The 14,431-nt window shown below is 38.4% G+C and overlaps 3 protein-coding genes and 1 pseudogene across 3 annotated transcripts; 3 read left to right on the top strand and 1 right to left on the bottom strand.

Moving 5' to 3' along the window:
• The first annotated feature begins 76 nt into the window (after window positions 1-76).
• On the top strand, window positions 77-5,479 carry LOC106318221. Its single transcript, XM_013756105.1, has 3 exons — window positions 77-182; window positions 747-3,377; window positions 4,252-5,479. Exons 2-3 carry the CDS (start codon window positions 793-795, stop codon window positions 5,249-5,251), a joined length of 3,585 nt encoding a protein of 1,194 aa, XP_013611559.1. The 5' UTR covers window positions 77-182; window positions 747-792; the 3' UTR covers window positions 5,252-5,479.
• Window positions 5,480-7,699: 2,220 nt separating this feature from the next.
• LOC106315143 lies at window positions 7,700-8,319 on the top strand (annotated as a pseudogene).
• A 273-nt stretch (window positions 8,320-8,592) lies between these two features.
• LOC106315142 (glutathione S-transferase T3-like) lies at window positions 8,593-9,387 on the top strand. Its single transcript, XM_013752904.1, has one exon. The coding sequence runs from the start codon at window positions 8,593-8,595 to the stop codon at window positions 9,385-9,387; it is 795 nt and encodes a 264-aa protein (XP_013608358.1).
• A 2,557-nt stretch (window positions 9,388-11,944) lies between these two features.
• On the bottom strand, window positions 11,945-12,847 carry LOC106313696 (germin-like protein 1). The gene has a single exon (XM_013751590.1). The coding sequence runs from the start codon at window positions 12,784-12,786 to the stop codon at window positions 12,151-12,153; it is 636 nt and encodes a 211-aa protein (XP_013607044.1). The 5' UTR covers window positions 12,787-12,847; the 3' UTR covers window positions 11,945-12,150.
• Window positions 12,848-14,431: the final 1,584 nt, after the last annotated feature.

Below are 14,431 nucleotides of genomic sequence, written 5' to 3'. Positions count from 1 at the left end.
AGTCTTTCTAAGGGATTATAGGAAATAGTATAAAGTAGTCGAATAAAATCAATTAAATGGAAAAAGACAGGAAATAAAAAACGTCGGAGAGGAGATTCTTCCTTGTGTTCTTCGTCTCCACCATTTTATCCTCTTACAAGCGTCCAAAGAGACAACTTCTCCGTGATTGCCCAGCCACGCCGGTTAGTCCTACTTCTTCAACCGTCCCATCTTCTTCGATTTCCTAGGATTTTGATTCCTCGCGTGAACTCAGTGATATTTGGTTGCTTCGTTAGACTATTTTATTGCCACCGGTCGATTGTCGGAATCGGATCTATCTTAATTAATCGCAATATTAACTTAATCATGGCTAAATCTGTAGAGCTTGTGGTGAATATTCGTTTTAAGTCATTGGACCTCTTCTAGGCTGTCCCAAAGCTCACGTCTCTTTCTATCCCTTGTCGAAAATGATTTGTGTACAAGTCGTTGAGTCAAAAGCTACACTTATTATTGTTTGTCTAGAGCTGATGATAGACGACGCCTCCTGTTTAATAACTGATACTGCTTTGAGATTTTGACGTGTAGTGTAGTTTGGTGAAAGCAAGAACATAGATAAATCTCATAAAACAGAAACTTTATTTTTTTTCATCAGTTTAGATAAATTGATGAGGTTGATATTAATGCAAGCTCATGTTATGATGGCATAAGCTAGCTCATCACGTATCTGTGTCCTCAACGATTAACACATCTCTTCTGCTTCTCTGCAGCTGTATACTTCAACCTCTGGATTCTCAGTGTTTTCAAAGTACACCAATGAGTAAAGCTAACAGTGAGGAGTCTTCCAGTAGCCGTAAATTACTGAAGGAGGTGGAGACATTAAATGAGTCTCTCTATGTGAACAAGAACCCTAGGAGACCAGTGGTTGGTCCTAACAACACTTCAACAAAGCCCTTGGCTCGTACAAACTTAACTGAGCCTCAGAAGGAAAAGAAATCCATTTGGAATTGGCCTCTCAGAGCCCTCTCTCACGTCCGCAACCGCCGCTTCAACTGCTGTTTCTCTGCTCAAATCCATTCCATAGACAACTTACCCCCTACATTCCAGGATCTTTACCTCACCGTTCACTGGAAACGCCGCGATGAATCCTTAACTACTCGTCCTGCAAAGGTTTTAAACGGAAGAGCCGAGTTTAAGGACAAGATGACGCATACGTGCTCGGTTTACGGAAGCAGAAGTGGACAGCACCACTCAGCTAAGTACGAAGCTAAGCATTTCTTGTTGTACGCCGCTCTGGTTGGGTCTCCTGATGTTGATCTGGGGAAACATCGGATGGATCTCACTAGCTTGCTTCCTCTGACGCTCGAGGAGTTGCAGGACGAGAAGAGCTCGGGGAAGTGGTCGACGACGTTTCAGTTGACTGGGAAGGCTAGTGGTGCTACTCTGAGCGTTAGTTTTGGGTACACTGTGGTTGGGGACACTCGCAGTGCTTCAAATGCAAAGCAAGGTAGCAGTAACGCAGCGTTGACGAGAGCTATCAGTGGAAAGTCTAGTTTAGGGAGTGGCAAGTCGGTGTCTAAGCGTTATGATCATGGTGTTGTTGGCAAAGAGTCTCGTCCTCTGTCCAAGAATGTGGTGGAGATCAAAGATCTTCATGAAGTTGTTCCCGTTGCTGCGCAATCAGACCTGGTCAGTTCTGTAAACGCTCTGTATAAGAAATTTGATGAGGAGAAGGTGGATGCTGCAGCAGCTGAGTCCCAGTTTGAATCTGACGTTGTAATTAAACACATTGAACCTGATGAGTCAAACGAAGATTCAAATGCCCATCAAGTGGAGGAGCGTGTGGCCAACATGAATGAAAGTGATGTTCCTTTAGAGGATGTAAAGAAAGCTGAAGAAGATCCTTCTACTTTTGAGAAAGTTGGTACTGAAGATTTGCCTCCAGAAGAGCCTTGTGTGGACAGGGATGAAACCGATGTTCTTTCCCAGGATATAAAGAAAGCTGCTGAAGATCCTACTACTGAAAGTGAGAAAGTTGGTACTGAAGATTTATCTCCAGAAGATCCTTTAGTACACAAGAAGGAAACTGATGTTTCTTTAGAGGAACCGAAGATAGCTGGAGAAGTTCCCATTACTAGAAGTGAGGAAGTTGTTGAAATTAGTAGAGAGAATTTGCCTTCAGAAGAGAGGAGCAATGTTTCTCCAAAGGAAGAGAAAGGTATTGTTTCTGGTGATGATGAAGACGACATGAACGGTGGGAGAGACGTTAAAGAAATAATAATGGAAGATCTTGAATCAGCTTTGAAAAATGTAGAAATGTTGGAAGCAACGGCGTCAGAAGAGGAGGAAGATCAAGAAAACCACGGACGCTCCACACCAAATAAGGAAGCAGCTTCAATAGATGTGGCTGATTCTGTGGCAAAAGAATCTTTGCTTTCAGAAGAGGAGAGCAATGTTTCTCCGAAGGAAGAGGAAAGTATTGTTTCTAGGGATGATGAAGATGTAGTGAACGGTGAGAGAGACGGGAAAGAAACAATAATGAAAGATCTTGAATCAGCTTTGGAAAGTGTAGAAATGTTGGAAGCAACGGCGTCAGAAGACGAGGAAGATCATGGAGGCTCCTCCACACCAAATAAGGAAGAAGCAGCGTCAACTTCGATAGATGTGGCTGATTCCGTGGCAAACGAGTTCTTAGACATGCTAGGTATTGAACACAGCCCCTTTGGTTTAACTTCCGAGAGTGAGCCTGAGTCTCCAAGGGAGCGCCTGCTAAGAGAGTTTGAAATGGAAACTCTTGCGGACAGTTCTTTGTTTGATTTTGGTATTGAATCTGATGTTGATCCACAAACTGAAGGTGATGAGAACTATGAATCAGATTTTGATCTGGCATCCTTAGTTCATGACTTAGAAGAAGAGTACCAGATAGAAACTCAAGCAAGAGTCAGCAGCAACCCCAGGGCCAAGATGTTGGAAGACTTGGAAACGGAGTCTCTGATGCGTGAGTGGGGGATGAACGAAACCACATTCCAGAACTCTCCACCTCACAATGCGTTCCCACCAGCTGATTTTCCAGTAAACGAGGCGTTTGATTTGCCTCCTCTAGGAGATGGCTTGGGTCCAGTTGTGCAGACAAAGAATGGAGGGTTTGTGCGTTCTATGAACCCTTTACTGTTCAGAAACTCTAAAGCTGGAGGTAGCTTGATCATGCAAGTGTCGAGTCCAGTGGTGGTGCCTGCTGAGATGGGCTCTGGTATCATGGAGATTCTTCAGAGACTAGCTACTGCTGGTATTGAGAAGCTTTCGATGCAAGCTAATAAAGTAATGCCTTTGGGTGATATAACAGGGAAGACTATGGAAGAGGTGGTGTGGGAAACTTCACCTGCAGTTGATAGTGGGCACAGGTTTGAATCAATCTTATCATCACTTATTTTAATTTGTGGAAACCGTAGGCCCGCGGTTTTGTCTGAAATTATTCGGTTTTCGGTTTGGTTACGGTTTTGAGTTCGGTTTAGTTTGTAGGGTTTTGAAAAATAATTCAGTTTTCGGTTTGGTTTGGTTTTCGATTTTCAAAAGAAAACTGAAAAACCAAACTAGCCGAAAGTAACTGAATTTAACCGAATTTAACCAAAAATATCCGATTTTTAAGTAGATTATACCCAATTCTAACCGAAAACCAAAGGGTTTCATAAATAAAATTGAAAACCAAAATTGTTCGAACTGAACCGATTTTTTCTTTCGGTTCACTTCGGTGGAATTGTGGCCGAACCGAATAAACCAATTTGTTTTAATTCTGTTTTTTCAGAAAAAAATTCGGTTTTCGGTTAGGCTACGGTTTTGAGTTCGGTTTAGTTTGTAGGGTTTTGAAAAATATTTCGGTTTTCAGTCCGGTTTGGTTTTCGATTTTCAACAAAAAAAAACTTAAGATTACCGAATTAGCCGAAATAGCCGAAAGTAACCGAGGTTAACCAAAATAACCAAATTTAACCAAAATATATCCGATTTTTAAGTAGATTATACCGAATTGTAACCGAAAACAAAAAAAAAAATTGGTTTTTCAGAAATAAAATTGAAAACCAGAATTGCCAAAACTGAACCGAACCTATTTTTCTTTTCGGTTCACTTCGGTGAAATTTTGGCCGAACCGGGTAAACCAAAACGGGAAATGAACAGAATAAACCGAAACCGCATGCCTAGTGGAAAGGTTTGCTTTGACAATTTTAAGTGAAACAGCTTTTCTTACAAGTTGGGTATGTTTGGTTTATTTTCTCAACGCAGGGATCATGTACCACCACAGCGTGATACTGCAGCTAAGCCTAAAAAGTTCGGTTCAAGCACTTGCAACAACAACTTAAGGTCAGAGTATGTATCACTTGAAGACCTTGCTCCTTTGGCTATGGACCAGATTGAAGCACTTTCTTTGGAAGGATTGAGAATACAATCAGGAATGTCAGACGAGGATGCACCCTCGGACATCTCTGCACAATCCATTGGAGAGATCTCAGCCTTTCAAGGTCTAGAAGGAGCGGCTGGTTTACAACTTCTGAACATAAAGGATGACGGAGATGGTGATGATGATGATGGGTTGATGAGTCTCTCCTTGACTCTTGATGAGTGGATGAAGTTGGATTCAGGTGACATTGGCGATAAAGAGGAGATCAATGAGAAAACGTCAAAGATCTTGGCTGCTCATCATGCGAACCCACTGAACTTTATCCGTAAAGGAGAGAAACGAAAAGGGAAGAAAGGAAGGAAGTGTGGTTTGCTTGGGAATAACTTCACAGTAGCACTAATGGTGCAACTCAGAGATCCGTTAAGAAACTACGAGCCTGTTGGAGCTCCTATGCTTTCTCTTATCCAAGTTGAGAGATTGTTTGTCCCACCTAAGCCTATAATCTACAGTACAGTTTCCGAGCTGAGGAGAACCGATGAAGAGGGAGAAGAAGCCGAGGCGGTAAAAGAGGAGAAAACAATGCTGGAGGAGCAAGGAATCCCTCAGTACAAGATCTCAGAGGTGCATCTTACTGGTATGAAGAGCGAGACGGATAAGAAGCCATGGGGAGTCACGACTCAGAATCAGCAGGTGCAGTCTGGTTCAAGGTGGTTGATGGCTAATGGAATGGGGAAAGGGAACAACACCAAGGTTCCTCTTATGAAACCAAAGGCTGGTGATAAGTTGTGGAGTGTGTCTGGTTCTGGCTCTAAATGGAAAGAGCTTGGGAAAATGGGAAAGTTGAGCGCACACAAACGTAATCCGAATGTGATAATGCCAAAATGAAACTGAAGAAAGAAAACAAGAACTAGTCTGACTGGTTTTGTGTGTTTATTGATGCTATGTAAAGGTGAGGTGAATTGTTTAGATTCGCTTAAATGTTGAATCTGTGTTATTTATGTGTGCTTAGTTTAGGTTTAGCGGATCAAACTAATTGCTATTTGTGGTACATTTAAGAGATCAATGGAAATAACCAACAAACTAAAAAGACTTGGCACTGTGGTTAGCTGTAAACGTCATGTGTATTTTCAAAGTTGAAATGTAGAATGTTCTACTTCTATCATATCACTTGTGTCATTTTCGTTGGTGAACAGGGCTCATAAAACATTTTCTCTAGCCTCAAATTTTTTTGACATTTTTCATATAGGTTTAAATCTCCAAATTATATATATACAAAAATTTACAAAGATTTTTAAGTCATGTTTATGGTCCCCAAATTTTTAGATCAGGCCTTGTTGGTGAGGATTTGATTTCAACATCACACTTATCAGTGACTAACTTTTAGTTGTTGTCATGAAGGTTTCTTCAACGCATTCAAGATTTGTTTCGAATTCGTTGTCACTTTATATGGAACATCTATCTGAACAAATTTCCTTTGTTATTATGCTTTATGTTGTTTATCAAAAAAAGGTTAATTTCTTTAGTCTGTTGTATCCAAAAAAATATAAAAGGAAATGAAATTAAGTTGTGTTCCAAAAAAAGAATAAGAAAAGAGGCATCTTAAATGTCTGCAATGTAATTCTTATAAATTTATCAAATATTAATTTATTGAGGTTATACTGTATTTGGTTTATTGTTGCAGGTTCCTGCGATTTACCATATATGGCTGTGATCTATCCCCTATATATTATTTGAAAAACATTACAACTTCTTTTTATAGCCACATGTCATCACCAATATGATTCTTAAAATCATTAGAGAAATATGTTGGTCCATCTAATTATATAATAAGCTTCTTATTAAATTAACAATAAATTCATCATTAATGTACTTTATTATTTTCTTAAATAAAATTTACGGAATTGCCTAATGTGGCTAAAATATATATGGCAATTAATGATTTTGAATAATAAAGATTTGATAAAAAAAATAGTGTATCTTCTATCATATTTGTTTAATTTTAAACTATTCAATAAATTAAACAACCACAATAACCATATAATAAAAATTTAGATTTTTATGTATATGTTATATTTTGAATTTTTACAAACGGCTATAAATTACTGAAATTGTTAAGAGTCTCACATTCAAATTTTATGATCCATGGTTTAAAAATTTTGTTATGATAAAATGCAAATGATTACAAAAATTATATAAGTAAAAAGTCTAATTTAATTAATTATTAAGATTAATATAAAGTTTTGAACGATCATTGACAACTTATTTTTTTTTTTAAATTATAAATTACTAAAACTATTAATCCCACAATGAAAATTTTGTTATCAGTAATTTAATTTTTTTCTATAAAAGATATAAATGATCGAAAAAACTATATGAGTAGAAATCATCATTTAATAGATATTAATATTAAAAATATACTAAAATATATTATCTATGTTAGTATCATTTAAATTTAACTACATATCCTATCAAATATAAAAAAAACTATTTTTTGGATTAATAAAATTAATTTATATGTTCGCACCAATTTAATTATATATTTAATAGTTAATGAACTTTAATTATTTAATATATATTAATTATTTCATAATATGTAAAAATATTTAATACATACAATAATATATATATATAATGTTGATTCCGCGCAAGGAACGGGTCTTAACCTAGTTACTTATTAGCGACTGCAACGGAGGCTCAAGTGTGATCCTTAGCGTTAATTCTTAGGTTAGTTGTAATATAATAATAATAATTATCCGACTTAATCTAAGGATTGGCCCGTCGAGAAGGATTTTAAGGAGTTGATCCTTGTGTACGTGTCATTGTTTTAGTGGGTCGGTGTCGGTTTGTGTTGCGTTGGGTCAAAAAAAGAAAATTCATTCTCGACCGACGGCGTTGGAAAAAAAAGGAGCTCTCGAGAGAAAAGCGACAGCTCGGCGATTCCTCTCCGTCTGCTTTACGAAGGTAGATCGATGGCTAAAATTGTAGATATTTCGATTTAGATTAGTTATCTTCTTGATTCCTCTCAATCGGGTTGGGTTATGGGGTTTGAATCGATTTCATTTAACGATTGAAATTAGGGTTTCAAAACGATTCTTTCGTTTCTCTAACTCGTTTCTAATTTTTCTCTCAATCGGTTCTAATTTTTTTTGTAAGCTCGTTCAATCGATATGTTCTCTGTTTCATTGCTCGTTGCTTTCGTTTCTCTAACTCGTTGATTTCGTTAAGTCGTAATCTTCTCTTAACTTTCTCTAACTCGTTGAATTCGTTTTTTGTTTGATGATGATTATAGTTGTTTAACTATGTTCTTACATCAATTCTTTTAGGTTAACGAAAATGGGACAAGATTACAGCTACAGCCAGCCCTCTTCATCATCAGACTCTCTAGACATAACCTCCCTTCTTTAAGCCGAAACTCAGATATACGCGGATGAAGCTAATAGTAGCTACTGCAATGCATTGCCGGTTCAGTACCCACCTCAACCAGAGGCTGATGATGGAATCCCGACGACATGCTACTGTGGTGCTCAGCCTGTTCTCGGATGCTCTTACACTCCTAAAGATCCATACAGAAGGTACTTTACGTGCCACAATGCTGATGATGGAGACTGCCACGTTTGGAAATGGTGGGATGTGGCGGTCATGGAGGAGATGAGGGAGTTTCAGAGACAAGTTAGGGATCTTAAGGTCCAAGGCAATGAGATTGAGCAGAAGCTCCTTAGCCTTGAGAAGACAGTACATGAGCTATCAAAGGAGAAATCAGGAGTTAAGCTAATGGTCTGTCTATTAGTTTTAATAGGTTTGGTGTTATTGATTCTGCGTGGTTAGTTTCTGTCCTCTTTTTCATTGTAGTTTCTTGAATTTCGATAAAACATTTGACTGTTTTATGTAATTTTTTTTCAGGAATTGTTGCAAAGGGTTCAAAGGAGAGTGGCGTTCGTCGGGAGTTTCTGTAATAAGGTAGGATATTTTTAAAAAAATTAGTACTCTAGTTGTGTTTGAAATGAACTTAGTTGGTTTGTAACTTGCTATCTGCTCTGATTTGATTGGCTTTAATTAGTTAGTACTTAGTTGGATAGGAATTTAGTCGGCCTAAATTTGGTGTTAAATGATACTTATTTGCTTTCTATCTTCCCAACTGCTCTGATTTAATAGGCTTTAATTAGTCTTTAGATAGCTTACTTAAGGGTCTGTGTCCGTAGAATAATGGGACAGACCATCCTCTAACCATGGCTAACACTTCTGGCTATGTAAACCTTCTAAATAGTCAAATTCCCATTGACCTTGATTCACCCGAACCTATTTGGTTCGGTAGCCAAGTTCCTGATGAGTCTGGTGTGAAGGAGAGGAGGAAGTGGTCTCCCAAAGAGGATAAAATCCTTATTGGTGCTTGGCTTAACACCAGTAAGGACCCTGTTGTCAGCAATGAGCAGAAAGCTGATGCTTTCTGGAACCGTATTGTCGACTACTACAACGCAAGCCCTCACCTGGTTGGGACAATACCGAGGAAGCTTCGTCCTTGCAAGCAGAGGTGGGCTCGGATTAACGAGCAAGTATCCAAGTTTGCTGGATGCTATGATGCGGCCCTGAGGGAGCAGAGAAGTGGTCAAAATGATGATGATGTGATGAAAGCTGCGTTAGACATTTTCTTCAATAATAACGGCTACAAGTTCACCCTGGATCACTGCTGGAGGGAGCTCAGGCATGACCAGAAATGGTGCGCCACTCATATGGCTAAGGACGGTGGAAAGGAGAAGCGCAAACCAGCATTGGAGGTTGATAGAGAAGAAGGGGAAGAGGGAGAACCAGAGGGTAGAACTCCCGGGGTAAAGGCTGCGAAAGCTGGTTGTAAGAAGAAGAAGAAGAGTATTAGAGAGGAGGAGTTGACGAAGCTGCAGGGTGTTTTAGAAATGAAAGAAAAACTATCTAGACATAAAGTCCTTGATCATTTACTCGCGAAAACCGAGCCACTCTCTGACATGGAGACTAGTTTTAAACTCAAACTAATGTCTGAAATGTTATGATTTATTAGTGTTGTTTTGAGGTATTAATCTTGTTTTGTGAACTTGGGACTTTTAAAATGTTTTGATCGTACTAACTGTTGTCTCATTTAATGTGTCAGGGTCCGTGAAGGCATGTGAACCAAGTCACGGGTGCATTGGGAGGTCTGAAAGTCTTTTGGTTGTTAGCGCATGTGAGCCAAGTCACGGATTCTTCTGTTTAACTTTATGTATTATAAGTAGTAGTCATGGTTGTCTTTAGCTATGTAGCTCCACTTTCAAAACTTGTATCCTCTTCTTTCCTTTAGCTTCATGTGCTTGTGTTTCTCGGAGAGTTTGTAATATTTTGGTACGACGTCATTGTAAGACACCCTGCTACAAGAAGAAGTTGCTTCTTTTGCTTGTCTATATTTCACAAGTTCCACTTCTGTTTAGGTAACACATATATTGCCGCTTTATTTCATTTCGTATCACTTTCATGCTCATATCACTTATAAAACTTGTGTAAACATACAATTGTCATATCACTTTTAAAACTTGTGTAAAGATACAATTCTCATATACGTAGAGCATGTAACCATGTTTCGAATGTCACCATGTCAACTTGAAAGATTCATGAAAAAATGCGTATAGTATGTAACCAGGTTTGTAAAGTCATATTGACATATCTTGAATACAAACATATCACTTACATTTCTCATATTTCTAAAGCATCTTGAATAAATAGAAAAATATATAAAAACTTAAAGAAACCATATTAAATATTGTTAAAAAAATGAATTACTATAGAGTTGCTGTATAACCATATTTAAAGTTTTTAGAAAAAGGAAGAAATCGAATACAATGTTGTGATTCTTTTTAAAAAAATTGGAATTGCTATAGAATCTTGTTTAAAAATTAATAAAGTAACAAAAATTGTTTAAAAAAATTGGGACAATTAAATTTTTTTTAAAAAAATTGAATTGCTATAGAATCTTCCAAATTTTTTGTTAATATGGTTACTAAAATTTTGAAATATTTTTGTTCAATATTAATGGTTTCAAGTAGGGATATCTAAAGATGTCATCATCTTCATCCGATGACGTCGATGAAAGATTGGAAGAAATTTTTGACGAAATCGTTGAAGATACATACAATGACATAGTGGAGTCCCAAACCAATAAGCAAAGGAGACATGCTTATATAGAACGAAACCGTGAAGCAGGACACGACCGTTTATGGAATGACTACTTCAGCGAACATTCAACATTCTCGGCACATTTATTCAGACACCGGTTCCGCATGAATAAAGATTTATTCTTGCGTATTGTGGTGAGCCTCTCAGAGAACATTCCATTCTTTAGACAAAGAAGAGATGCAACCGGGAGGTCTGGTCTTTCTCCACTACAAAAATGTATGGCAGCTATTCGTCAACTTGCTTACGGTTCGGCGGCTGACGCGGTAGACGAATATCTCCGACTTGGTGAAAGCACGGCACTTTCGTGTTTACACCATTTCACCGACGGAATAATACAATTATTCGGAGATGAGTATCTACGAGACCCACACAAGAGGATCTTCAACGACTGCTCGATATTGGAGAGAAACGCGGGTTTCCTGGGATGGTAGGAAGCATTGACTGCATGCATTGGGAGGGAAAGAATTGCCCAACCGCTTGGAAAGGGCAGTACGCACGTGGATCAGGAAAACCGACAATTGTCTTAGAGGCAGTGGCTTCACAAGATCTTTGGATATGGCACACTTTTTTTGGTCCTCCAGGTACTTTAAACGATATTAATGTCTTGGATCGGTCTCCTGTTTTTGATGACATTTTCCAAGGCCGAGCTCCCACGGTAGAGTATGTGGTCAACAGACACAAGTATAACTTGGCGTACTATCTCACAGACGGTATATATCCCAAATGGTCAACCTTTATCCAATCTATCATGCACCCTCAAGGTCCTAAGGCATAATTATTTGCTAAAACTCAAGAAGCAACCCGAAAAGATGTGGAACGGGCTTTTGGAGTATTTCAAGCTCGATTTGCGATTGTAAAAAACCCGGCTCTTTCATTGGACAAACAAAAGATAGGGAAGATTATGAGAGCATGTATCATACTACACAATATGATAGTCGAAAATGAACGAAATGGATACATTTGGTACGATGATTCTGAATTTGAAGAAGGAGACGTCACCAGAAGTTCACGGGTGGGTACCGACAGGCTTACAAATATCCATAATATGCTCGGCATTCGGGAAGATGTTCACGATACCCATTTACATCAACGATTGAAAAATGATTTAATTGAAAATATTTGGAACAAATTTGGTAATTCATAATCATGTTGTATCTTTATATTTAATCATGTTTAAAATAATTATGTTGTATCCTTTTTAATCATGTTATTTATAATCATGTTGAAGATTAATAAATATTGTATCTTTATATTTAATCATGTTATAAATAAAAAAATTATATTTTACTTTCTAAAATAATAAAAAAAAATTAATATTTTTTTATTAATAAGGACTCCAAAAGTAAGGCACGCCATTGGACATAACATTTGGATTATGGTCCTTAACTATTCAAACAAAAAAAATTTAAAAAAAAAATTAGTTTTATAAGACTAAGGACTTTATGGTGAACCTCACCATTGCGGATGCTCTTACAATTCAAACCATGGAGACAAGTAGCTACACAAAGAACACACAACCATTCGAATAAACATCAGTGCTAGAAGAACTTGAAAAAAAAAGAACTCATAAACACACAAAAAAAAAACTTGGGAAAAAACTAAAGAAAAGCTTAATTAGTTCCTCCAAGCACACCCTTGAGCTTCTTAACCTCTTCATCACTAAGGAACGTCGTGGCTTCAACAAGTTCTGAAGGCAAATCATTTGCAAACAAAGCAAAGGGCAGAATCTGAAGCCCTGGAGAGGAGCTTCCAAAGGCAACAAAGGCCAATGCAGGACCTTTCCCAGAGTTAAGCTGAAAATGAAGAAGCCCTTGAGGAAACACCATAGAATCTCCTCTCGAGAGAGTCTTCAAGTAAACCTTGTTAGCAGAGGAGATAAAACCAGCGCTGATGGTTCCTTGTATGACTACAAGGACCTCAGATGCACCAGGATGAGTATGAAGAGGGATGACGCCACCACCGGCTAAATCAAGACGAGCCAATGAGACGTCAAGCCCATTGAGACCTGCGAAGGCAGGTGCAAAGGCTGGAGTCACAGCGGCTTTAATGATGTTGGAAGTGTTTCCGGCTTTGGCGAGACCGGAGAATGCGAAGTCATTCTCGGTGACTTGGTCAGGGTTCTTGCAAGAGTATCCCGATGGGTTTTGAGGACCCTTTGGATCAGCTACACAAAAGTCTAGAACGGAGGCAAAAGAGGTGGATGAAACCAAGGAGAGGATGAAGAAAATATGGATTATCATTTTCATTTTTTTTGTAAGATTATATAGACAAGAGTCTTGAAGTTATGAGGCAGAAAGAGAAGCCTTTGGGTTAATTTATATAAAGACCCTATAAGGATATTGATATGGTTAACGTGAGGATGGTCTCGAAGGAGCGTAATAAGGGATATTTTTTGTTGTTGTTATTAGCATTGCATGCATGTGAACTTTGGGTGTCCGTACGTGGGGAAAAAGCTCACATGGCTGTGAGAGATTTTTGTCAGTTTGGAGGATAGTGATAAATGGTTCGTTTTCAATGAAGTTGACTTTTTAAAGAAGTTTTGTTCAACTGGAAGAAGAGTATTAATAATCATATTTACATGATTATTGCATCTTAACTCAGTCACTTGGTTCTACATCTACTTCCTAGTATGAATTAAATTAATTAAAGCTAACAGCCTAACAGTATGAGTATTATTTTGCGGATATCCAATAAATTTGGAAAGGATACTACATTACAAAATAGCTTAGCATTAAGAAAAATATCATGATTGTTTCGAACTACTCTCAAGGTTTCGATTCTGACAAAATGTACAACGTATTAAGAACCTCCCAACGGTCTTTCAGGAAATCAAAATATCTAGGAGTCACTTTTTATGAGATATTTTTGTAAAGAAGATATTGGAAAAACTAAAAGGATGAGTGGAGAAGAAGAGAGATTGAGATTGGTGTGGTCCAGTTTTGAGTAAAGAGCAAACATGTCTCTTCCTTCCTAATTTGGACTCCTCTGCACCGTTTCTTAATTCTTATCCTCTCAGTCTCATCTCATCATCTTTCGACTTTGTGTGGCTCTGTAACGTTCCCTCTTACTCAGGGCGTTTACCATCTTCTTCTCTTATGAACACTACAAAAAAACAACAAAGATACTGAGGGAAAAAATCGTCGGAATTTCGTCGGAATAACGTTATTCCGACGACATACCGACGAAACAAGTCTTCGGAAATAATTCCTCGGAATTTCTTCTTTCCTCGGAAATCCCTCGGAATTTTCCGACGGAATTCCGAGGAAACAAATTTCTGAAGAAATTCCGAGGATCACTAGTTTGTCGGAAATCTCCACGGAATATACCGAGGGATAACTTCGTCGGGATATTTCCTCGGAAGTTCATCGATCGATGCGTTTTTGGACATATATCCATCGATCGATCGGAATATACCGAGGGAAATCTTCCTCGGAATATTCCAAGGAACATGTCCCTCGGTATATTCCGAGGAACATGTCCCTCGGTATATTCCGAGGAACATGTCCCTCGGTATATTCCGAGGAACATGTCCCTCGGTATATTCCGAGGAACATGTCCCTCGGTATATTCCGAGGAACATGTCCCTCGGTATATTCCGAGGAACATGTCCCTCGGTATATTCCGAGGAACATGTCCCTCGGTATATTCCGAGGAACATGTCCCTCGGTATATTCCGAGGAACATGTCCCTCGGTATATTCCGAGGAACATGTCCCTCGGTATATTCCGAGGAACATGTCCCTCGGTATATTCCGAGGAACATGTCCCTCGGTATATTCCGAGGAACATGTCCCTCGGTATATTCCGAGGAACATGTCCCTCGGTATATTCCGAGGAACATGTCCCTCGGTATATTCCGAGGAACATGTCCCTCGGTATATTCCGAGGAACA

The sequence above is a fragment of the Brassica oleracea genome, chromosome C9 (genome assembly GCF_000695525.1).
Source record: "Brassica oleracea var. oleracea cultivar TO1000 chromosome C9, BOL, whole genome shotgun sequence".
Taxonomy (NCBI): Eukaryota; Viridiplantae; Streptophyta; class Magnoliopsida; order Brassicales; family Brassicaceae; genus Brassica; species Brassica oleracea.
Note: the sequence above shows the minus strand (reverse complement) of the source record. Positions and strands in the feature narration are given on the sequence as shown.